The sequence below is a fragment of the Trichechus manatus genome, unplaced genomic scaffold (genome assembly GCF_000243295.1).
Source record: "Trichechus manatus latirostris isolate Lorelei unplaced genomic scaffold, TriManLat1.0 scaffold00054, whole genome shotgun sequence".
In the NCBI taxonomy this organism is placed as follows: Eukaryota; Metazoa; Chordata; class Mammalia; order Sirenia; family Trichechidae; genus Trichechus; species Trichechus manatus.
Genome location: NW_004443990.1, coordinates 1,894,642 through 1,919,456, shown reverse-complemented (window position 1 = coordinate 1,919,456; position 24,815 = coordinate 1,894,642). Strand labels below are relative to the sequence as shown.

Genomic DNA, 24,815 nt, shown 5'->3' with positions numbered 1-24,815 from the left:
AAAGAAAGAGGTTGAGAAGTTAGAGGGTTGATATGTTGTGGGGTTGTTAACCAATGTTACAAAACAACATGTGTACTTCTGTTTCATGAGAAACTATTTGTTCTGTAAGCCTTCACCTGAAGTACAATAAAAAAATAAAATAAAATATCTATACCAAAAACCAAACTCATTGCTGTCAAGTTGATTCCAACTCATAGCGACCCTACAGGACAGAGTAGAACTGCCCCATAGGGTTTCCAAGGAGCAGCTGGTGGATTTGAACTGCCGATCTTTTTGGTTAGCAGCCTGAGCTCTTAACCACTATGCCACCAGGGCTCCAAAATATCTATAGATATCCTATAATTAGCTTAGGAAAGTATCTTAAAGAATACAAGACTACATTAGCTCTAACTCTGAAAAAGGTATAAAGAAACTTGACCTTGAAAACGGAAGCAACAAAGAGGTTAATATACTACTGGGTCTCAATGTCCTCATCCTTTGATATTCTGAGTGACTATAACTGATATTAGGAAAGCTCTAGACCACACACTTTAGGTGAAATTACTTTCTAAATAAACTATTAAATATTGCATTAAAAGGTCTATTTTTAGCACCAATAAAGTATATGAGAAAGTGTATAAGAAACCACCTCTGGTAACGGCTTGACAAACATGATGTTTTTCCAAAAATACTATAATATGTACCCTGTTCCAGTGACCATGTCAGAACTTTGTCTCATCTCTAATTTTTTAAGATCTATATATTAAATAACCACCAAGAATATTTTTTAAAGAGAATTACACTATCTTGTATAGTTTAGAAAAGCTCACAATGAGTGGTAGCCTAATGGGGTTAGAATTAAGGCTGCATTAAGACAAATTAAGAACACTAATACTATATTAACCAAAAAGTGTACTGAAAGAAATTATTAGACATTTATTCAATATCTGCCATGAAAAAAGTACTTCAGATATAAGAAAATTTTACACTAAATATGTGTTAACACATACATAACCCATACTTACAGCATACACCCAACACACACGCATAAACCACTCCTGAAGTCTGGTTAACCCTGGTCATCTGCTAGGGTTGGTCTTTTTACATGGAGGTAATTATATCCTTTTATAAAGAAATGTAAAACCACTTATGCCACTCAAACATCAAATATATCCACTACTAAGCTCTGGAGATTTTTTCAATTCCTTTGAAGATTTATAGACTCCAGGGAACTAAATCTTGTTAAGAAAGCACAAAGTTCTTGATGAGTAAGCACCAATTTCCCAAGCATAACATCTGATTAAAAAAAGAACAAAAACACAAAGTTCATAATATGTATATGGACCTCTTTTACTTTATGGCAAATTATTCCTGAAGAAATTATTTCCCTCTTCTCATTTGAAAATAGAGATTTATTCAAATATAGGACACAATTTTATTAATTTATGTTTCACCCCACCACACAAAGAAGCAAGCACATAAATGAATTCAATAAAATAATGGCCATACTAATCATTATTTATCAAGTTAACTACAAATATATTCTGTTCTATGGTGATATATTGAAGTTGAGAAGGGACGAGAGAGATAAATAGGAAAATTATGAACTCAGGACAAGACCTGTTAAAGGTCATAGCTTTAGTGGTTTGCAGAGTTATTAGATAAGACACCAAATGTGCACATGATACAAAAAAAAAAAAAAAAAAGACCCAATAATCTGGACTTCATCAAAATAAAGAGTGCTTAGGATAGTGGAGAACTGTGTGTGAAGCATAGATGCTGGATTCCTTGTCCCTTCCTTCCTTCCTGTCCCCAAAAAAAAAAAAAAAAAAGACCCAATAATCTGGACTTCATCAAAATAAAGAGGCTGAAAGATAAGCAATGGACAGAAAGAAAAGACTTGTAAATCATATATTCAACGAAGAACTTGTATCCAGAATACAGAAAGAACTCTTTAAACTCAACAATAATTATCAAAAGACATGAACAGACATTTCCCAAAGAGGATATTTGCTGCCAGTTGTCATCGAGTCAGCTCTGACTCCTGATGACTCCATGTGTGTCAGAGTAGAACTGTGCTCCATAGGATTTTCAGTGGCTGATTTTCTGGCAGTAGACTGACAAGTCTTTCTTCCCAGGTGCCTCTGGACAGACTGGAGCCGCCAACATTTCAGTTAGCAGCACATTAAGCCTTTGTGCCACCCACAGCAAATAAGCACATGAAAAGATGTTCAACATCATCGACAATAAGGAATTGTGAAAGCAGTAGTATTGGAAAAAATCATGAGCTACAATCTTACCTTCAAAATCTGAAAGGCAGTAACAAAGAAAGACTGAAACAAGGATAAAGAAAAAGAATATTCCAAGAAGCTGAGGATACAGGGGATTTTGTGGACAACAGACAGTGACTCCTAGTCAAAAGGGTTGGCGACCTGGGGTGGGTAGAGGTAGAGGTGGAGAGATAGGTAAATGTATAGAACAACATGGAGAAGAGTGTGAGGATGAGAGATGACCTGTAGTCTTGGACTTTTTGTGGTAATTGAAGGATAAAAGGCATAAGGAACTTAATCACATTGATTTCAAAATAATTGTGGCAAAGCTTTAAGTATAGTGTGGAAGGCAACACCAAGACCACACAGAATTCTGGAGCCACTTCTTGCCTCCTACTAGTGGTGGTGTGGAGGCCCTGGGGCTCCCTCTTGACACCTGCCAGATTTTAGCTGCTTTATCAGTGAAAATTTCAAAAAACTTCGTATAGTTTACTTCATTTATCCTCATAATATTCCTGTGAGCTAGGTTAAAGAAGGACTTATTACTATTTACTTTTAAAAATCTATAAAATTATGATGTATTTTAAAAAGTTACATGCCTCACTTAAGATTATAATGCAGTGGCTCTTTCAAAACTATGAATAAAACTATCAAGAGTAGATGTTAGCTATATATACTTAATCTTTATTCTGGTTGCAGAAAATATAGATATGCAGGACTTTAAAAATTCAGAACTGAGTCAATACTGTTAAATTTAAAAATTAATAAATTAAGGATCATAAGTTTATCCAAAAAAGAATATTTCAAGGAAAAATGCATTGAGAGAGAGAGAAGTCTCCCCTTTAATTCATCACTCTAACCATTTTTTCTGATTTCTGATTCTTATTTCTAATTCTCATCTGTGATTCTTATTTCCCAGAGAGTAAACACTGCCAGTCTTCTAGGAGCATATTTAGTTTCTCATTTCCATCTTTTTTATCTCTACATTGGGCACTGAGTGCACAGAAAACCCATTGCTGTTGAGTGAATCCCAACTCACAGTGACCCCATGTATTACAGAGTAGAATTACTCCATAGGGTTGTTTTTTGGAGTGGGGGTTGTAATCTTTTTATGGAAACAGGCTGCCAGGACTTTCTTCCCCGGTGCTGCTGGATGGGTTCAAACCACCAACCTTTAGGATAGTAGTTGAGCACAAACCATTTGCACCACCCAGGAACCCCTAAGTGCAAAGAATTAGACCATTAATAATCTATAGTTTATTTCTTTTGGATGGTCTATGTATATAACTAATGTTTTGATTTTAATAACACCATAACTCAAAGGGAACAATTCTTCTTTGGTTTTCCTTATTCATTGTCCAGCTTTCGCATGACTTGGGTCAGGTGCACCTTAGTCCTCAAAGTGGCATCTTTGCTTTTAACACTTTAAAGAGGTCTTTTGCCACAGATTTGCTGACTATAAAGCTATATACATTCACCTGGCCTTAAATTATATTCTTTCCACGCTCCACAAATCAAAATAATAGAAATTTCAAAATATTCCCAAAGCAAACTCATACAAACTACAGTCACAATAGCAAAAGGAAAAAATTCAATGAAAACTAGGTTAAAGAGTAGGTGCCAAAAAGATAGCTCATATGATAACAACCAAGGTCCACGTCTCATTTTTTAAATTAAAAGCATCATGGAGAAAAGGAAAAAAAAAACAATGCCGCTCTCTGAAAGGCAAGAATCATAGTAGTCCCTTGATGATAGTAAGAGCGGAGGGAAACTGTAAGACTCCTTTACCTATTCATCAGATCAAAAGAAATAAAGGAATCCTTTGGTGTGTTTTTATCTTTTTCTTTTGCTACTACACTAACACCAGAGAGAATAAAGTACTATTAAAGTTATACTACCTATGAAAATTCTTCCATAATGCTTGTATCTTTCAAAGGGTCTGAGATGTTCACTTCTCCAAATATACAGTAGATTTTAAATTGTCTTACAAATAAATTCCAATTCTTAATTTATTTTTTCTCTTTATTTACAGAAATTCATACAGAGCTTTTACTACATGTCAGGTACTCTTCTAAGGAAAATTATGTAAAAATTAGAATTAAAATAACTAAACTTCTGCTTCCAAACATAATGGAGTAACAGTGATTAGATTCACCCTCCTGCCAGAAAAATGCAAAAAAATAGATAAAAAATATGAAAAAAAAAACAGTTTTCAGACATTGGACAGCAGGCAACACAAGACAGCAATCTTTGAAACAAAGGAAATAATTGATGACAGCCCTACGAATGCAATGCACTAGCTTACTGACTTTTATGCACAATGGTAGGGGTGAATAGCTGCAACAGAGACTATATGGCCCTTAAGCCAAAAATATTTACTATCTAGCCCTTTAAGAAAATGTTGGCAGATTCCTGCTCCAGACTAAAGGCTATTACCAGGAAATCTAACAAAGTCTAAAAGCAAGAGTTGAAATGATCAGATTATTGCCAAGTAACTTAACTGTCCCATACATAGCCCAAAAAATACTTAAAGGGATACAAGAAATTCTAGCCCTGAGCAACATAAAAGTCACAATGTGTAGCATCCAGTCAAAAATTTCTAGGCACATAAAGAAGCAAGAAAAATGGACCCATAATAAGGAGAGAAATCAATCAATGGAAATAGATTACACAAAGACATTAAAACTGCTACAATAAATATATGCTCCATTTATTCAAGAAGGTTGAGGGGAAACCTGGAACATATTTCTCTCTCTCCCCACATACACACACACACACACACACACACACACACACACAGAGAGAGATACACATACATACATACATACATTTTAAAAACTTCTAGAAATGAAAGATATCATATCTAACATGAAAAATACACTGGATGGGATCAACAACATATCAGACACTGCAGAACAAAACATTAGTGAATATTAAGAGGAAGCAACAGAAACTATAGGAAACAGAAGAAAAAAATGAATAGAAAATAAGTGAGTTGTGAAACAGCATCAAGTGTGCTAACAGATAAAGAAAAAAAAGGTTTGAATAGATAGTAGCTGAATTTTTTCAAAATTTGGTTAAAACAATAAACCCACAAATCCAATAAGCTCACCTAACCCCAAGCAGAAGAAACATGAAGAAAACTATACTAACTGTAAAAATGGTGTGGTGGAGATGGCTGACCTCCTCATCTAACTTCACGAGGGGGAGAAAGAATCACCATCAGCACCAGCAACCTAAGGCTGATTCCTATGAGCCGGAGGTCAGACATACCTCCTCTCTCCAATCTTTTTAGCAATTCTGACACCAGCTGTCCCTCCCACAGCACTCTCTACCTCTTTGCTGAGTTTGATAATTCATTGCAGTGGCCACACAGAACTCACAGACAATACTCACAATTATGGGGTTTATTAGGGAAGTAGTAGGTTATAATTCAGGATCAGAAATGACCAGGATACAGTTCTTCGATCAGGACAGCCTCTTCTCAGCCTTGCCAACAGGCAGGCCTCTCTCTGGCCCCCGGCCCCTTGGCCTGGCCTCTACCCTGCTTACGCAAGTGTTACAAGGCTGTTTAGCTCCACCAATAAGTGCCCACAGGCACCCCACTCCTGCAGTAAGCCTCGACCTGAAGGCATGCAGCTCTCTCACTCCATGGGTTGGCAAGCCTAACTCCGTCAACAAGTGCCTGGAGGCACCCCACTCTGCCTACAAGCCTCCTGCCCAAAGGCACTCAACTCTCTTGCTCAACGAGTCAGCAAGCGTAGCTCCAGCACGTGCCCAGAGAGAGCCCACTCTGCCGCAAGACTACTGCCAAAGGTGCTCAGCTTTCTTGCTCCATGGGCTGGGAAGCTCACTGAGCTTTCTCTTGTCTATCTCCTGGTTCTGCTGCCTCTGCTGCTGCTTCTCGCCATCTTGCTGTGTTCAGTGTTACAGCTCTCTCTCTGTCTCCTTCATCTGGATAGTCCCACCCAATCTTTGGTGGGAGTTACATGACCATGGTGAGAAAGGCCATATAAAAGCAATCCATCACACTACAGGCAACATAAATCATAATCTAACTGCTACAAATCAGTGATAAAGATAAAATCTTAAAGGCAGCCAGAGGAAAAACACATTACATCAGAGAAACAAATATAAGAATGACAACAAAATTCTCATCAGAAACAATGCAAGCAAGAGTACACTAAAGTGACATCCTTAAAATACTGAAGTAAAAAATCTGTCAACCAAGAATTTCCTACTCAGAGAAAATTTCTTTTAAAAACAAGAGTGAAATAGACATTTTCACACATAAAAGTGATGAAAGAATTCATCACCTGTAGACTATCACTACAAAAAATGTTAAAGAAAACCCTTCAGGCAGAAGGAGAATGATATCAGATGGAAATCTAGATCTACTTAAGGAAATTAGGTGCATCAGAAATGTTAAGTTAAAGATAAAATGTAAATGGCATGAAGATCTAATTAAAAGGCATACAGTGAAGTACTGGATTAAAAAAAACAAGACCCAACTATTTGCTGACTACAAGAAATGAATTTTACACATAAAGACAATCATAGGTTAAAAGTAAAATGATCACTAACACTAATCAAAAGAAAGCAGGAGTAGCTATAGTAGTAACAGAAAAAGTATGTTTCAGAGCAAGGAATATTACTGGGGATAGGAAGAATCATTTCATAACTATAAATGGGTCAATTCATGAAGAGGACATTAACATCCTAAATGTTTTTGCTCCTAATAAACCAAAAACCAAACCCGTTGCCATAGAGTCGATTCCAACTCATAGCAACCCTACAGAACAGAACGCAAAATACATGAAGTAAAAACCGACAGAATTACAAGAAGAAACAGACAATTATTTTGGAAGATTTTAACAACCTTCTCTCAAAAACTGATAGAACAAGCAGATAGAGAGTCAGTAAGGATATAGAAGACTTGGATAACTCTACCAAAAACTTTATCTAATTTGCACTTACAGAAACAACAACAGAATACGCATTCTTTTAAAGGGCACATGGAACGTTCAACCAAGAGAAAGCATATTCTGGGCCAGAATATGGTCCGTAAAACAAATCTGACACTTAAAAAGATTGGAATCATATAAACTATGTTTTCTGATGACAACAGAATTATATTAGGAAATTAATAATAGAAACCTAACAGGAAAATCTCCCCAAATTTTGAAAATAAAACAACACCCTTCTAAAAACCCCATGGGTCAAGGAAGAAATCATAATAGAACCAAAAAATGTTAAACTGAATGAAAATAAAATCACAAAAAGCATGAACTATAAAGAAAAGGAAACCCTGGTGGCATAGTAGTTAACAGGTTTGGCTGATAACCAAAAGGTCGGCAATTCGAATCCACCAGGCACTCCTTGGAAACCCTATGGGGCGGTTCTACTTTGTCCTATAGGGTCGCTATAAGTCAGAACCGACTCAACAGCAACCAGTTTGGTGGGTTTTTTTGGCTTTATAAAAAAAAAGAAAAGCTCAACAAATTGGACTTCATCAAAACTAAACACTTTGCTCTTCAAAAGACTGTTAAGCTAAGTCACAGGAAGAGAGAAAATGTTTGTACATATTTTACATATATCCAAAAAAGTACTTGTATCTAGAATATATAAGAACCCTTACAACTCATTAATAAGAAGATATGAGCAAATGATTTCAACAGTCACTTCTCAAAAGATAGACAAATGGAAAATAACACAAGACGTTCAACATCTTTAGTCATTAGGGAAATGAGAACATTGGGAAAGCAAAATGGTATAGCCACTTTGGAAGACATTTTGGTTGCTTCTTATAAAGTTCTGACACAAGTTGAATCCTCTTTTATTTTTTTTTTTAGTTTTCATTATTATTGCCTTTTATTGTCAGTATCTTTATAAATTCGATCTTTACTTGTCTTTGGGGATTGGAAACATTACGTATAAACATCTGCAAGTGAACATCTGAGAATGATAACATCAGCAAATTACACACTGCAACACTGTATGTAGTACATATTACTAATGATAAGGTGTACAAGTAAAAAATAAAACAGACAGTCAGTGTGGTTCATCGTAACTTGACTACATCATAAGTCGGGGACTACCTGTATTAAGTCTTGCCTTTCACATCTAGAAATGAGTTATAATAAATGAACATAGATTTCCAAGACCACAACTTGTCTATTCACTAAAATAATCCACTTTCTTTACAGTTCTACAGTAAAAAGCATTTCAGCTGTACTGATAGTAATCAGTATCTCCATTACAAGTCTGTTTATTTGGGTCAGAATCCTTAAGCTCACGTGTAATTTAGTTGCTTCATGTTACACCTTTGTTTTTATCTGATTCCAGATATCAGTCAATAACCCTTTTGATGTACTTTTAATAGTTTACACCAAGCCACGTAAAAAAGAACCAACATTTCTTTTATAGACTTAATTTAAGGTGAACGTATTTGGACAGGCTATAACTGTCTTTGTGACATATTTCATCTTGACAGCTTCAAATTTTAAATGCACTAAGCTAGGACACTGGCTTTTCTATATTTGGTCCCCATATTGACTATTTTCATTGCTTTTTACCCTTAAACATCAATGATGACATATATAATGAAGCAACATACTGAGATAATTGAAGGTACTTTAGACTTTCAAAATGGAAAAACCAGAAACACAGCTACTTTTCATATACTTCAATGATACACAAGTGTGTGATATTTTGCAGTCAGAGAGGTAGCATAGAAATTTGAACACCTGGATTTGGTAAAAGTGTTTCCCTGTAGCAGTAGAAAACCATATACTGGGAGACAGTAAGGCCTAAGTGGTTAAGAGGTGAGCTTTTAAAGTTCAAATTCCAGCTCCATCACTTATCAACTACGTGATATCAACTATGTGACTTTATGCCAGTCACTTAGTCTGTTTGAGCTTTGAATCTCCTAACCTGCAAAACAGAATAATGGTACTCAGCTCTGCAGAATAGTGATAAAGTGGTAATAACGTATGTAAACACCTAGAATGTCATAACCTCAAGCATTATAATTTACTTAATTTATACATTTACTTTGCTCTTTTCTCTTCGGTAGACTTCCTCTCAGTATAGCCCTCAGAGGAAAGGCCCTAATCGCAAGGTACAAATAGGTATGAACTGAGAATACGCTTAGACCAAATTCTGTAATGCAACGTTAAAAAAACTAAAAAAACAGCATCTCTAAAGCAGACATTCTTCCCTGGAAGCACTGCTTCTCTGACCAAAGCATTAACGAAATCTAAGAAAAACAAAATATATGTTTCCGTGTTATAATTTACCTAAATCAATAGTTTGGCAAAGTAGGAAGCAAAATGGTCACAAGAAGTAAAGGCCTCAATCATAAAGACTAGGTGTATGAAAAATATACAACAAGGCATACGGAGAAGTTATTAGGGCAGAAAACATTAGGGAAGCCCTAAATCTCATAGTTTAGCCAGTTAAAAGGTCAATAAGCCTGTTTCCTCTTCTTTGCAATACACTGTTGATGAGTGTAAGCAAATGTCAGTTGGCCTACTTTGGAAGGTTGCTTGTGTTTTGGTTGAACAGACTTAGTTTGGGTTTTGCTCCTAAAGGATTTACTTATGTAAACATAGTTGCTAAAATTTCACAGCAAAACCTTCCGGAGAAGTTAATCAAAATTTTGAATTCATAAAGCTGAGCAAATTAAACAGCTTTTCTTTGAACATGATAAAAACCACATTTAAATAGCCTGAAAAGGATGAAACAGGCAGTTCTACTGAAAACCCAATAGTTAGAAATTGCACTCTATTTGAAAATTCACAAAAAAATAAGCAAATGAAATAGTTTAGTTGACTAACAACTTTAAAGTTGTTCTCCTCATGTTTGTGTCTAGAAAAATAACCTCAGCCATTCATAATATTAAAAAAAAAGAAAAGAAAAGAAAACACCAACAACCAGGATTCTTGATTGCAGGGGTGGGCTGTTTACAAAATTACAAACTTCAGAAAATGCTTTAACATTTTTCACACCAATAGGAATAAAAAGTTGGACTTCAAATTTTTTTTAAGCCTTTTAAAATTGAGATGCAAAATTGTGAATTCCCTGGCTAGGAGAACTAAAATTAACAGTACTTTTTAGACATTAACATTAAAAATACTCTATAAAAATAAGTTGACTGCTCAAAGTTTCAGTATTAGTATCAGAAATTTGGCCCATTGACATTTCAGCAAACTGTATCTCCAAAACACTCTTCCACTGTCAGAACAAAGGCGTTGGCCTGTAACAAGATAATCCAAAACATGCATAAACAATGAACGTTTGGGTGGTCAGTACATCGGAATCCTAAAGATAAAGAATAAGGTTGATTCTTTATTTTTAAGAACGCTGGTTCAGGTCCAAAGCCAAAAAAATTGTCTTTCTCCATAAGCACTAAGGGAACAGCATGAGTACAAGGCTAATATAATTTCCAAAAGTTACAAGCTCTATTAGAATCAAAAACATTGTTACCCATTTGGTTACTGATAAATAATAAGCAACGGTTTATATAAAGGGAGAGTTCTAGTTTCTCTTTTATAAAACAATGAATCAATTCATTTTGGGTACCCCCCATATGCCAGATATTATGTAAAACAATAGATAGGATTCGAGGATTAGTAAATCATAGTTCCTGTTTCCAAAGAACTAACATCATAGTATGGAAAAGTCAATAATAAAGGAGAAAATAATAATTAAAAACTTTTTTTTAAATTAAACTTTAAAGGAGAGTCACGAGTGCCACCAGGGCTCCTTGATTTTAAATTATACATGATAGAATATGGAAAGCTTTTCTTAACATGAAACTAAAGACAAAAACCATAAAAGACTGGTAGATTTCACCAAATAACCACCTGAAATTCTGCAAAGAAAAAACACCACAAAATTTAAAGACAAATCCATGAAGTATTTAAAACATACAGGACACATATAATATCACTAATAATGACCTGATAAAGAGCTCAAATCAATAAGAGCAAGGAATGCAAACAAGCACGGTAATAAAGAGTACAAATGGCAAACAATATGGAGATTTTCCAAGCTCCCTAGCAATCAAAAATCAAAAATTACATATTAAGTGGATTTTCCTCCATCAGACAAAGATTAAAAAGATTCATAAAGCTAGTACTAGAGAGAATACAGAGAAAAAGAATTCTTATGAATCAATGTTGGTATACTATCTCTGAGAGGCAATTTTTCAACATGTACCAAATTTTAAATGTACATATCCTTTGACCCAACAATTCCCCTTCTAGAAGTTATCCTAAGGATAATTCCTTGTATACTTTTTTAAGTATACATATATGCAAGTATATGGCAATATACTGCTATAGGAAAAAAGTTGGAAACAGTATTCTATACAATGTAACGGTATACAATTTTTACCAATGATGAAAGAAATTTATAAGTTTTGAAATGGAAAGATGCTCACAATATAAACTGTTATGGAAAAGCCCCCCCACACACACACATGAGCCAATGTATGTAATACACGTAAAGATTTTGAATTAAACCAAGGCCATAATATAAATTGTTTTTATGCAAATATAAATAGTTAATGGAAAAAAATCTAGAAATGTATACACTAAGCTGTTAATACAAGTCACACAGTACATGCACAAAGTCTGGGGAAGAAAAAAAAGTAGTAGTCTGTGTTTATATCTCTGATAACATAGAGTTACGGGTATTTTCATTTTCTACATCTCACTATTCCTTGGAATTGTCTCCTGTGATCCCACTCTTCAGAGATAATTGTTATCAGCACAAAGTCTATAACACTACAAATTTTTAATTAGTATATTAAAATATACATACTGATTTATTGCACAAATGAGATGTTAAGATACTATCTTGCCAATTTCTGAGGCCAACTCTTCACACAGGGATTGGACTAGACTGTGGGACATAAAGTGATACTCGTGAGGAGTATGCCTCTTAGCTCAAGCAGATACAAGAGACTGAACGGGAAGCTTCTGTCCGGAGGTGAGATGGGAAGGCAGAGCGGGTTAGGAGCTGGTTGAATGGACATGGGGAATCAGGGGTGGAAAGGAGGAGTGTGCTGTCACAGTATGGGGAGAGCAATTAGGGTCACATAACAATGTCTGTATAAATTTTTGTATGGGAGACTAACTTGAAATGTAAACTTCATTTGAACTACAACAATAAAAACAAAATTAAAAAAAAAAAAAAGATACTATCTTGCAACTTTCTTTTTTACTTGAAATTAGGTTCTAGAAATATGGATTTCTGAAAAATTATTAATATTTTTTATCTAATGTAAGACTACCAATTGATTGGTCACAGCTTTATGTAATACTTTGTTGAAAAATTCTAAAGCAAGTCTAGGTTCATCAAGAAAGTGATGAGTAAATGTCCATTAAATAGAATGCTAACCGTCTGTGGGATAAAAGAAAAGCCAAATCCTTCAGTATTTTACTCATAGTTAGGGAACAGACTTGCCAGAAACACAGAAAGAGAACTTGCTTTTCTGCCAGATCGCAACTTACAGAAGATTATACCACATAACAATATTCAACAAATATTTATTAACACCTTGTATCAAGCATTCTGTGAGGCACTAAAGATATGAAAAAAGCCCATAAATCTAGCAAGTAAGAGTCAAATGAGCAATTATAATTAAAAATAGTAAGTGTTATGGGCACACACACTACTGAGAATGGGTAATGAGCAGGTAGGGTTAGAAGGACAAGTGAATTCTAGAAGAGACTATAACAAATGCAAAGGCCTAGAAACAAGAGGATGGATCATTTGAGAAAATGAAAAAAACTTAGTATAATTACTTGAGGCAGGGGAACAGGAGAAGTACAGTAGGAGATGATGCTGAAAAAGTACCCAGGGAAGGGACCGAGTCATAAAAGACCTAGTGAACCCATGCAGCAATGCTGCTAAATTTACTTACTAATTCTATTTGTAGATTTCTTTGTATTTTCTACATATACAATCAAATCATCTATGAATACAGACAATTTTACTTCTTTCTTTCTAATTCTTATACCCTTTATTTGTTTTTCTTGCCTAGAACCTGCAGTGCAATGGTAAACAGAAGTGGTGATAGAAGTCATCCTCAACTGATCAAGAAGGCATTCACTGTATCACCACTGAGTATGATGTTGGCTGAAGATTTTTTTGTCGATAACCTTTATCAAATTGAGGAATTTTCTTTCTACTCCTAGTCTGCTGAAAGTTTTTATCATAAATTGTTACCGAATTTTGTAAAGGGTTTTTTTCACATCTATTGAGATAATCACATGGGTTTTCACCTTCATTCTGTCAATGTGATAAATCACAGCGATTGATTTTTCAAATGTTAACCAACCTTGCATTCCTGGTATAAATCTCATTTGGTACTGATGTATAATTCTTTTTATATATCATTGGATTCTGTGTGATAATATTTATATGTAATTTATACCAGGAAGGAAAAGAAAAGAGGGTAGGTACATAGGTGAGTAGAATAAGAAAAACCTGATAGCAGAAATGAACTATTCTGCAGAAGAGTTAGTGAACCACATGGAGACAATCTCCCCAAAAGAACAGAAAAGAAAAAGATTTTTTTTTAATCTGGAAGGATTTTTAACACCCAAATAATATGAGTACCAGAAAGAGAGATCAAAGAAATCTCAGGTGAATAAATCATAACAAAATATTGAAGAAAATTTCTCAAAACTGTAGGGCTGGCATTTCCACACTGAAGGGGCCTAGGAAACCCTGGTGGCATAGTGCTTAAGAGCTATAACTGCTAACCAAAAGGTTGGCAGTTCAAATCCACCAGGTGCCCCTTGAAAACTCTAGGGAGCAGTTCTACTCTGTCCTGCAAGGTCGCTGAGTCATAATCAACTCAACAGCAATGGGTAGGATAAAGGATGAGCCAAGACAAAGCACTGCAAAATTTCAGTACACTAGGAAGAAAGCAAAGAGAGAGTAAACAAGCCACATCCAAAGAAAAAGGCATCAAAATGGCGTCAGACTCTTCTACCATACCACTAGACGAATGCCATCAAAACTCTGAATATTATTTACAAATAAGTATTTGACACCAAGCATAATTATCAATAAAGAGTCAAGGAAAAATAAAGATCTTCTTAGACAAACAAGGACTCCCACACATCCTCTTCAGGAAGCTACTAAAGGACTTACCCATCAAAATGAGAGAATACAGCAAAATGGGTAAAAGTTCCCCAGAACTATTTTTCATTACGAATTTTAGATATGATCAGTTGAATGTATAATTTTGATAAAAATAAATATAAAAAAATAGTCAAATGCAATAGAAGACGCAAGTAATTTTTTCGAGTCACATCAAAACACTTATTTATATAAATTATATTTTAAATCTAACAGTATCTTTTCTGAAAGTATATTACAGTATCTTTTCTGAAAGTATATTACAGTAGAGGAATAAATCTATTTTTTCAAATAGACAAAGTAAACTAAGCCTACCTTATAAATAAAATTATACTAGCAATATTATCTTTTCATACTTTGATGCTCCCTCATGTAGTACTTCCGCCCAAAGTAAAAGTTAAGAAAAGCTGAACATTAATAACTGGTATAAGGGTTTCATAAATAAAATAAAGGAGTGAATTACATATGAAAGAAACACATAGCAGAGTCCTTTAGTAATAAAGTTCCTCTTGATTCCATGGAGGAAACTATCCAAACAGAAAGCTGGACATTCCAAAAACCTACTGGAAAAGAATGTTCTACAGTCTCCTTTGTCAAAATATTTCACCAAAATACACATGCAACAGAAAAGGAAGAGGAAGAGACAGAGCGCACGGTGAAGACTATTTACGCCACATAGTTCAATCACAAGGGAAAAATCTCCAAATCACTGGAGGATATTGTTGTCTCTACCCTTTCCGTTTCATTTAAGCTGATTTAATCACTAAATTAATCCCTAAAATTACTTATGAACAATCACATGGTAGTAATTTTTAGTAAACATCATTCTCACCAATTAACTGCTTAACAAAAGTCTTACAAGGAAGATACTCCACTTCAGGATAAACTTTAAAAATAGAAGTAAAGTATTTTAATATACTCTTTTAAAAAAAGATTTAAAAGTATCCAAACAAGATTAATATGATCATATTTTTTGTATACATGCAAAAATGTAATTGAGTGAACATAGGCAAATTATGAGAAAATACAAACTTTAAAAAGCTCAAGGTATTAAATAGCCAGGAATTATTTAACCATCCAAATAGCAGGTTTAACTTGAACATATATTTGAATTTTTTTAAATAAATATAAAATATACATAATACTTCAAAGACAACATGAGGAAGTATTAGCTATTAAAACAGAGCTGCAAAGTCACAAGCCTTGACATGGGTGGAGATGCAGACAACAGAGTCGTCTAAAACAGAGATAATAGTGAAAACCAAGCTCTCCAAGACAGTAAGTATAAGGAGAGAAGAGGGGCAAAGGCAGGAGGACAACAGAGACTTGGGGAATACCACAGAAGAAAGCTAAACCAGAAACATAACAAAGGCCCAGTCAGCAAGGGGGAAGATCTGGGAAGAAAGATGCCAGTGAAAGCCAAGAGAGAAGAGGGCTTCAAGAAAGAGTCCGCAAAGTCAGAGGCTAAAGAAAGATCAAAGAGGATGGAGATAAATCAAAACCACAGCAGAAAGTGAATGGCCATACTGAATTGGTTAAGATTACCTATTTCCATCTCAACTGACAGAACTAAAAGTTTATCTTGAGGGGAGGAGGGGAAAGGGAATAGGCACTTGGAGGAAAACAGACTTCAGTTATCATTCTTGGTGTCTGTAGTCCAAGACCAACAAAAGAGAAACTCTTTCTGAATGATTTGTTTTTCCTTAAGGGCTCCACTCACCAAACTGTGGAGCAGGCAAGATTCTAGCAGCTCGAATTGGGCCATGTCGAACAGAGAAGAGTTCCTGTGCTTCCCCACTGATCTGTATAAGAGAAGACAAAAAAAATTCAGTAAATAAAGACTCAGGTCCTAATATTATTATATGAAAATAAGTCTCCTAAATTTTATCATTTTTTTTTTGTCTGAAATGTATGGTTGGCCATATAAGTACACACTCAAATTCAAATTACTATAAAATTTTTGAAAATTATAAGAGTACACACTCAATATGAACAGATACCTTCTTGGAAGTCAGTAACTTTTATCTTTATTAACTACTGGAAGTCTGTTCAGTTCCTGCATAACTGCCTTCCATTTTAGAGCTTAGTAACTATGATTTTTTTTAATTAATATTCAGTTTCCCATGGCAGAAAGAGGTAAACATTTTTAGTATTCTGAAAACTTGATCTTAAACACTGCAGCAACTTAAGCAAATATGTTATAATAAGAGAAAAAGCAAAACATCATATATTGCAAATAACACTCAAGTGCAACATGAATGACCTAAGTTCCAGTTATGGTTCTGCCAGTAAGCAGCTGTTAACCTTGAGTAAATCATTTAAGCTCTATAAGGCTATATTCTCATTTCTAAACTGAAAAGGATACTTTTCATTTTAATACTCTATGAAGAAAAAAGGTAAATATGGCAGCATCTTTAAATGCCATCATTTTTATCACTTTCTCTATACTGTAATGAATGCCCATTCATTTTGAGTCATATCAGATTTATTTCTCAGGCATAAGGAACACAGCATTCTATTAATCCAAAGGGTAAGAAGGGCATGCTAATATATGTGTCAAGTGTGAAAATAAGTGCCTTTCAAAAATGGTGGCTCAAGAGAAAAGTTTGCTGCTAACTGAAGTACTGAACTGATTAAACTAGAATTAGTTAAGAAAGGCTTTCCAGACTTATAGTAAACGGTACTGTAGTTATCAATTCATTTTCATAATTGTCTAGTATTTGATGGAATGTGTAACATCATATAGGGAAAATGGCAAACATTATAAAACAAGTTCTAAATAGACAAAAACCTACAACAGATTAAAGATACAAAGATACAAATCCAGTAAGAAGCATGCTGATTTTTTTTTAAATAGGCCTGCCAAACAAGCAGTTTAAACTATCAACAATGTATACATTATGAAATAAAAGACTTATAAACCTTCTAATATTAAACTATAAATCTGGAGAGCTATCCTTTAGATTAGGAGTTCCGGTGTGGTACCCACTGTTAACGCACTGGGGTGCAACCGAAAAGTTGGAGGATGCAGAAGACATGAGGAATGCTACACTCTTAGGACTAACTATGAAACGATAGCACCACCTACCACCAATTAAACATATAAAAGCTACAAACTCAGTATAGTAAATTTTAAGAATTGATCTACTATACAAATTCTTTTGTGAAGTTCAATTAAATTTTTCAGAATAAAAATCATGGCCATTATATAGTATAGCTCTTAAGGCTACATTTTATTATTATTAAACAGAATTTAAAAGTTACAAAAAGCCTTAAAAGGTCATTTTGTTTCACCTCCTACCCAGGGTAAGTGACATACATTCTCTGAAATATAAAAAATTACAATCTCTGATTTTAAGCACACATACTATAAAAGGTATATCAACAATGTAATCTAATCCCATTACAGATGCATTAATGGCTATCTCTTCCTACCTGACACATGAAATTTTAACAACAGCTAGAAGAATAAAAAAACTGCCAAGTCATTTACTTTTTGAAAATAAGTTGTTTGCTGGGCAGTGAATTAAATAATAGCCTTCTCCACTGTACATACTATTTCTATTAACAAGGAAATGAAAATAAATTACAAAATAATACTGTAGAACATGCACTGAAATTATAATTCTGAGTAATAAAAGACATTTGTCACTTATAAGGTTTATACCTATAACAAACCATACTATTCTAACTCAAGATCTATCATTCTTTACTATTATTTCCATATGCCAGAGGCCTAGCATTTAGCTTTGGGTTCTATCAAATAAAGCCTTAACGTTAAAAAAAAAAAAAAAAAAAACTCTAACCATACTGAACTGAGCTGCTATACTCAATTATACTGGATAATAAAAAATTAAACAAACCTCTCTTGGCATAATCACAATACAATAAAGGTTTGTTATCGCTGTATTTAATACACAGGAGCTTACTTTGTGAAGAGGTTTCTGAAAACATTTTGAAATCTGAACACATTATGCTTTTCAGCATAACAGCTTTCAGAACAAACCTAAATGCCCTATTTTATTCTAAGCTTCTATTCTAAATGCCTCTTTGCAGATAGAGCAACAGGTGAGGAAAAACCATCAGGACTGATTGTAAAATGCATCCAACATTCATTACCCAACCTTCATTACCTCTAAGGTAAGGCTCTAGAATCTCACTTAATTGTAAAATAAGAGAAGAAGGGGGAAGAAACATTCTGCCACTATTTACAGATATTTATGGGTATGTTAAAGTCAGGACTGTACAACCTACTGAAATTAGAAGTATAATTCTAAGTTATCATCCGTGAGTTACAAATGTCAAGCTTCACAGAGGAAAGAACTCTTGAAACACACATGCAAATTCTACATATCATCTGAACAGAAACAGTGCTAACAAAGTATACACAAATAGAAAATACACATTTAAGAAAGGATGGATATGTCCTTACAGACTCTGCCTTAGTGCTTCTCTAGATTGCCTCTGATAACTTTATGCAGTACGTGCACTAGTAATTTTGCTTTCAAAGAAATGAGTGTCAAAACCTATTATGTTAAAGTAAAATTTAAAAAGGCTTTCAAAAGTGATGTTTTAAGTGTCTTAAAAAGAACTCTTATTGAAAATGGCAAAGAATCTCAGAGATCAGGATTTTATATATCCTGAAAAGAATTACCAGAAGCTGTAAATTCACTTTTAAACCAACAATAACAATAAATACAAGAGTGGAACTACAAGGAAGGAGTGTACCAAACAATGTTCCAACTTCCTGGTAACTGCAGTAACTTGGGGAGAGGAGCGAACAGGGAGGAAACCTCTCCAAGAGCTCCTCATGGGTCTCTAGCTTTGTTCTTACTGGCATTTTAATTTCTGATGACAGACTTTTGTTGTTTGGGGCATAAACCGGACGTACCAGTTTGGAGGCACAATAAGGAGAACAAAGAATGATTTGTTCACACTGTAGGAAAAAAATCTTTTCCAACCACAGAAAATAGCTTTCGCATGGTGAAAATATGCAAATTACATACCAAACCAAAAAAGGGGTGGGGGGAACACACATTTAGAATCTCACAACTCAATCTAAGGCAAAGGAAATTGTAACAGCCGAGACAACAATACACACATACAAAAGGTTATAAAAGTTCTGGGAGAGCTTTAGAAATGCTTTTAGAGAATTTTAAAAGCAAATGAAGGTTATCTAGACATCAGAACCAAATCTGTTTCTTAAATCTTGATAACTTTTCTAAGACTTTCTGACTACAAAATAGAAAATCCAACCAAATACCAAGGACAATAAAAATAATGCTCTACAATGCCACAGAATTGGAACAAGAGTACACATTCACACCTCCACCTTCCACTAGTCACAGGCTGTGGCCTGAACCTGATTTTTTTTTGAGGGAGAAAACTTTTTATTTGCCGATAACATACATACAAAAAATACACAAAAACATGAGTATGCATACAGTTTAATGAATTTTCAAAGTTTACAGACCTTTGTTACCAGCACAGACATCAAGAAACAGAATATTCTGGGTACTCGGAAGTCCCCTTCACTCCACTTCCCAGTCACTACCATCAACTCAAGAGTAACCATAACCAGTATCCTAACTTCTAATATTTTACGTAAGTTTTACTTGTTAAACTTGTTAAATGGATCATATTATGTACTCTTTTGTGAGTAGTTTCTTTGCTCATCATTATGCTTATGAAATTCGTTGATATTGTTGCTTGTGGTTGTAGTTTCTTCATTTCTGTTACTATATGGATTCCCGTTATGTGAAAACACTACAATTTATCCATTCTCCTGCTGATGGACTTCTGGGTTCTTTCTAGTTTGGGGCTCTTAAGATGTCAGGAAAATTGTGAAATACTTTGAAATGGGAAAAAGATTATCATGTGTTCTTTCAATGGATTACCAACAACTGTCTAGTGGACCCTCTGGGGTTTCTGATTCTATAGGGATCTGCACCTTGTCTTTGACTGAGTTATTTTACAATTTTATAAACTGTAGAAAACTGATAGTAATGCAATTGATTCTTGTCCATGGAAATGCAAATTAGTTTTGTCTGGTAGGCGATCAGTTGAATTCCACTCTGTGACAAAGATGATTCCAAATAGTATAGTTTGTACTAATAGGATATTGTATGAATCCCTAGGCGGCACAAATGGTTAAGCACTGGACTACTAACCAAAAGGTTGTGGCCCACCCAGAGGCACCTCAGAAGTAAGGCCTGGCAATCTGCTTCTGAAAGATCACAGCCTTGAAAACCCTATGGAGTACAGTTCTACTCTGCATTCTTCAGGTCAATGTGAGTCAGAATCTACTTGTCCGCAACTAACAAGTATATTAACCAGGTTTGTGTCTACTAGCAAAATTCACTTCAACATTCCTATATATCTCTTCGTATTCTCCTTGCAACTGGTTGTAACACTTGCCTAACTCCTCACTAACGAGTTAAATAAAATCTATGATACAAGCTCATTTACAGTTGTATGAGAGCCACGATTTTATCTTTTTGAAAATAACAAAGAACATATTCTTGCATATGTCTTTTGAGGAGCATGTATATAAATCTCTTTTGGCTATATAAGTAGTAGTGGAACTGCTGGATAATAGGGTAGGCATAGGTACAGCTTTAGTAGATTCTAACAAAATAATTTCCCAAAGTGATTGTGCCAATTTACACTTCTACCAGCAATGTATGAGAGTTTTATCTGCCCCACATCCTAACCAACTAATAGTGTTGTCAGCCATTCAAGAGGGTGTGTACTGGGATCTTACTGAGGTTTTAATTTGCATTTTCCTCATGACTGGGCAGGCTGACAGAATGTCTTTTCATATGCTTATTGGCTACTTAGTTATCCCATTTCAAGGAATGGAGACCTGGTGGCACACTGGTTAAGAGCTCAGCTGCTAACCAAAAGGTCAGCAGTTTGAATCCACCAGCCGCCCCTTGGAAACCCCACGGGGCAGTTCTACTTTGTCCTATAGGGTCACTATGAGTCAGAATCTACTTGACAGCAACAGGTCATTTCATGGAATATCCGTAAAAGTCTCTTGCCCTATTTATTGAGCTGTCTGATTTTTAAGAAATTATGGATTTACATCTATTATGCCTGGTGAATGAAGTGCACAAATCAGTCTCCTCTGGAAAAGTAATGCTGCCTCAAATTAAATATATAAACAGCCTGTATAACAGTGGCCCTCCATCAGGGCAGATGATGTAAGCCTTTCGTACCAAAGCACTCCTGATTTCCAAGGGTAGATATGATATGATAAACAGTATAGAATATGAATGAGATTCAAGACCTCATTTCAGCAGGTCTTGAAAAAGGTAGAGCTTTTTGTTCCTAATCAAATTCATATCTTAATTCTAAATTCAGTAATGAGCACTGGGTCTATCTTTTCCTTTAACTAACGTAGAATGGTTAGATTACAGCACCATGATGTTCCCTGAAGTACAAAAATATTGACTGTAAAAATTAACACAATCAAAGTAAATTCAGTCCCTGTTAAAGATAGAAAACATAACAAAAATTAATGTATCTTTCCCTATAACTCAAGCAGTTGAAATACAAAAGATAATCTGATTACTAGCTCTTTTTCTTAAAACTTTAACAAGCTGTGATCTTCAAAATGACAAAAAAAAAAATTTTTTAAGGTGCTATTTTACCTATTTTTTCAACATGGCTACAGTATACATAGCTGACTATTTCCAAGGCTGGAAATATGAATTAAAATACTAAGCAAGCAGACATGGAAGACAATACGAAAATAATTCCTCACATCCATCTCAAGTACATCTTGCCTTTCAGTCAAAAATACCTTTCACGTCATAGTCCTCTTGTTATATATGGGTAAATAACAGTTCTGGTTCTACCTGCGAACAATAAACAACCAATACCTGAGACATGAGGAAGACTTACTCTTATTTCCAAAATCATGGCCCGTGGCAACGATGTCAATGCATACAATACGCCAGATCATCATTTACAAATATCACACATAAACAACATTAATGATTTTAACAAAGGGACATGGTTCTAACAGAAAATAAACTGGACTTGTGTTTAAGCTATATGAATCTGCTAAATATGAGTTCGATAATATCTATCTAACAAGGCAGCCACAACGATTAAATTATGTATTTGAAAGTGCATGACACAGACGTCGTTAAATAAATGATAATTAAACGAAGAAAATATATGTTGAATCACGAATAAATGACTTTGAGTCTATCTATATTAGCTTGCTGAACTGGCAGGAATAACAACTAGCTTCCTTATTTCCATGTTAGTTGTACTTAGCCTTGGCCCCACTGTTCTCAAAGCATGTTACTTAATAACTAGAAATTTCTTATAGTACCATTTCATAGAACACATTTTGGTACAACTCAGTTCTTGAACCAACAGGTACATTATGTCCTATACTTTACAGCCTTCAAGAATAGGACTACTCCCAAGGTGATAAGCAGCATCTCATCTATGCAGCCTTTCCCACTAGTCTACAGACTCCTACCCAAGGTCAAGCCAGTCTCCACCCTCTAGCAAACACTCCACACTCATTTCAACTTCTATGCATTTATATAATATTTTTATCTGCAACATGTTTCCCTTGCCACCGGTTATTTAAAAGTAGTCAAAATAAATATCCATGTGTATAGAACCAAAAGCCCACAGCCATGGAGTCAATTACGACTTACAGCAAACCTACAGGACAGAGTAGAACTGCCCTATAGGGTTTCCAAGGCTGTAATCTTTACAGAAGCAGACTGCCACATCTTTCTCCTGCAGAGCGGCTGCTGGGTTTGAACCGTCAACCTTCTGGTTAGTTGCTGAGCTCTTAAGCACTGAGCCACCAGGGCTCCTTGTGTAGTTATCAATCTTTTCTAATTGTTTCATTTGTACTAATCATACAGACACAAAGGAAGTTAAGTTCCTTAAAAAGAAAGGTTTTTTTTTTCATTTGTTTAATCTTAAAAAGTAGTAACAGTAAAATTTTTAATTAGGAAGAAAAGGAGGGAGAAATATGGTCTTATAGTAAGGAATTCAGTTACTAAAGCAACAAAAGACCTTACCTAGGTATACAAGTGGACATTGTAACTACAAAGCAATCCCTAATAAGCTGATAGCTTCTCCCTAGAATCAATCTGGTGATACATTTTCATTTAAGAGATAACAACACAAGAAAAAAATTTGCAGACCTAAGGTTAAACTGACCAGCCCAAAGAGGCATTAAGCTCTCCTTTTAATACACTGTACTCAGAACCAAGTCTCTTTTCTCTAACAAGTTTACCGCCAGTTTGGTATTTTGTGTTACAGCTCTGCTTCAACGATTTCAAAAACTTAAGATAGCACAGTTTGAAGAAAGTATTCCTAATAGCAAAAAAATAGCCCTTTTGAAAGTTCCTAAAATTAAGGAAGAGAAGGGAGACAAGCTTTTGCCTTCCTAACCACAAATGATTCAGTTAATGTCAGAGTGTCAGTATCTCCATAACTCTGTATACCAGCAAAGAAAAAAACGCAAACCACAAAAACCACCTAAAATGCATATTTGTGAGAACTAACAACTTATAGAACACATATTTGCTAACCACATAAAGGAGACTGCAACCCAGTCTGTATTTTGGTCTTGACACTAAATTCAAAATAAAAAAATTGAGGCAAGAAGGAAGTGAGTTTCAAGAACAATATGAAAACCACAGAACACAAATAATGAATGGAACTTGTAATCATATTTTTATACTTCTAATTTTTGCACACAGACAGAAGTATTTGAAGACTACTTTAACCTTTCCCCTTCAGTCTGATTTTCGAAAGGAAGATCAAACAAAAGCAGTTTGAACTCACACGTTCCTCCCGTTATGCAACACAGATTTAGACATTACACTTCAAAACCCAGCCATTACTTCAGCACGCACCAATCCAAATATCATTCCAGTCCTTTGAAGCAGACCTAATGGTATCTTCCATTTGCTAGTAACACTTCTGTAGTCAAAAGATCTTACTAAGGGTAGATGTTAATGTAAAACCACTCAGACTACACAGACACACATGCCTGGAGGCAGACTAGAAGGTGTTCAGAAGTCAATGTAACACCATTACTGAGAGTGTCAGCCTAGCAGCTGTCATAAACACTTCATAATCACTCAGACACACAAACTGGATTCCCTTTAACTCATTATTTTTATTACAGGTTGAATAGGTGTCCAGCTGAAAAGAGAAAGAGAAAACAGTGCCTGAGATAAGCCAATTTTGGCATATATCCCTTTTCCACTTTTAAAAGATTGAGTTTATTATATATTATTGGTATTGTAAGCCTATCTGGTATAGCCTGTGGATTAAAGATCATTTTGCAATAGATATCTAACCAAGGAGAAACCAATTATATTAAATAGAAGCCTAATATTTTCTCTCCTACAAAAC

At 34.9% G+C, this 24,815-nt stretch overlaps 1 protein-coding gene across 3 annotated transcripts in view; it reads right to left on the bottom strand.

The window, feature by feature from the left end:
• BCAS3 (BCAS3 microtubule associated cell migration factor) overlaps window positions 1–24,815 on the bottom strand; it is a 641,765-nt gene that overhangs the window by 572,204 nt on the left and 44,746 nt on the right. For all 3 annotated transcript variants that reach the window (XR_002824359.1, XM_012555963.2, XM_012555964.2), the window contains exon 6: window positions 16,129–16,210. Coding sequence is in view for 2 of the 3 variants with exons in the window: in XM_012555963.2 (XP_012411417.1) it covers window positions 16,129–16,210 (82 nt within the window). In the remaining variant the exon portion in view is untranslated. The remainder of the gene's footprint in view (window positions 1–16,128; window positions 16,211–24,815) is intronic.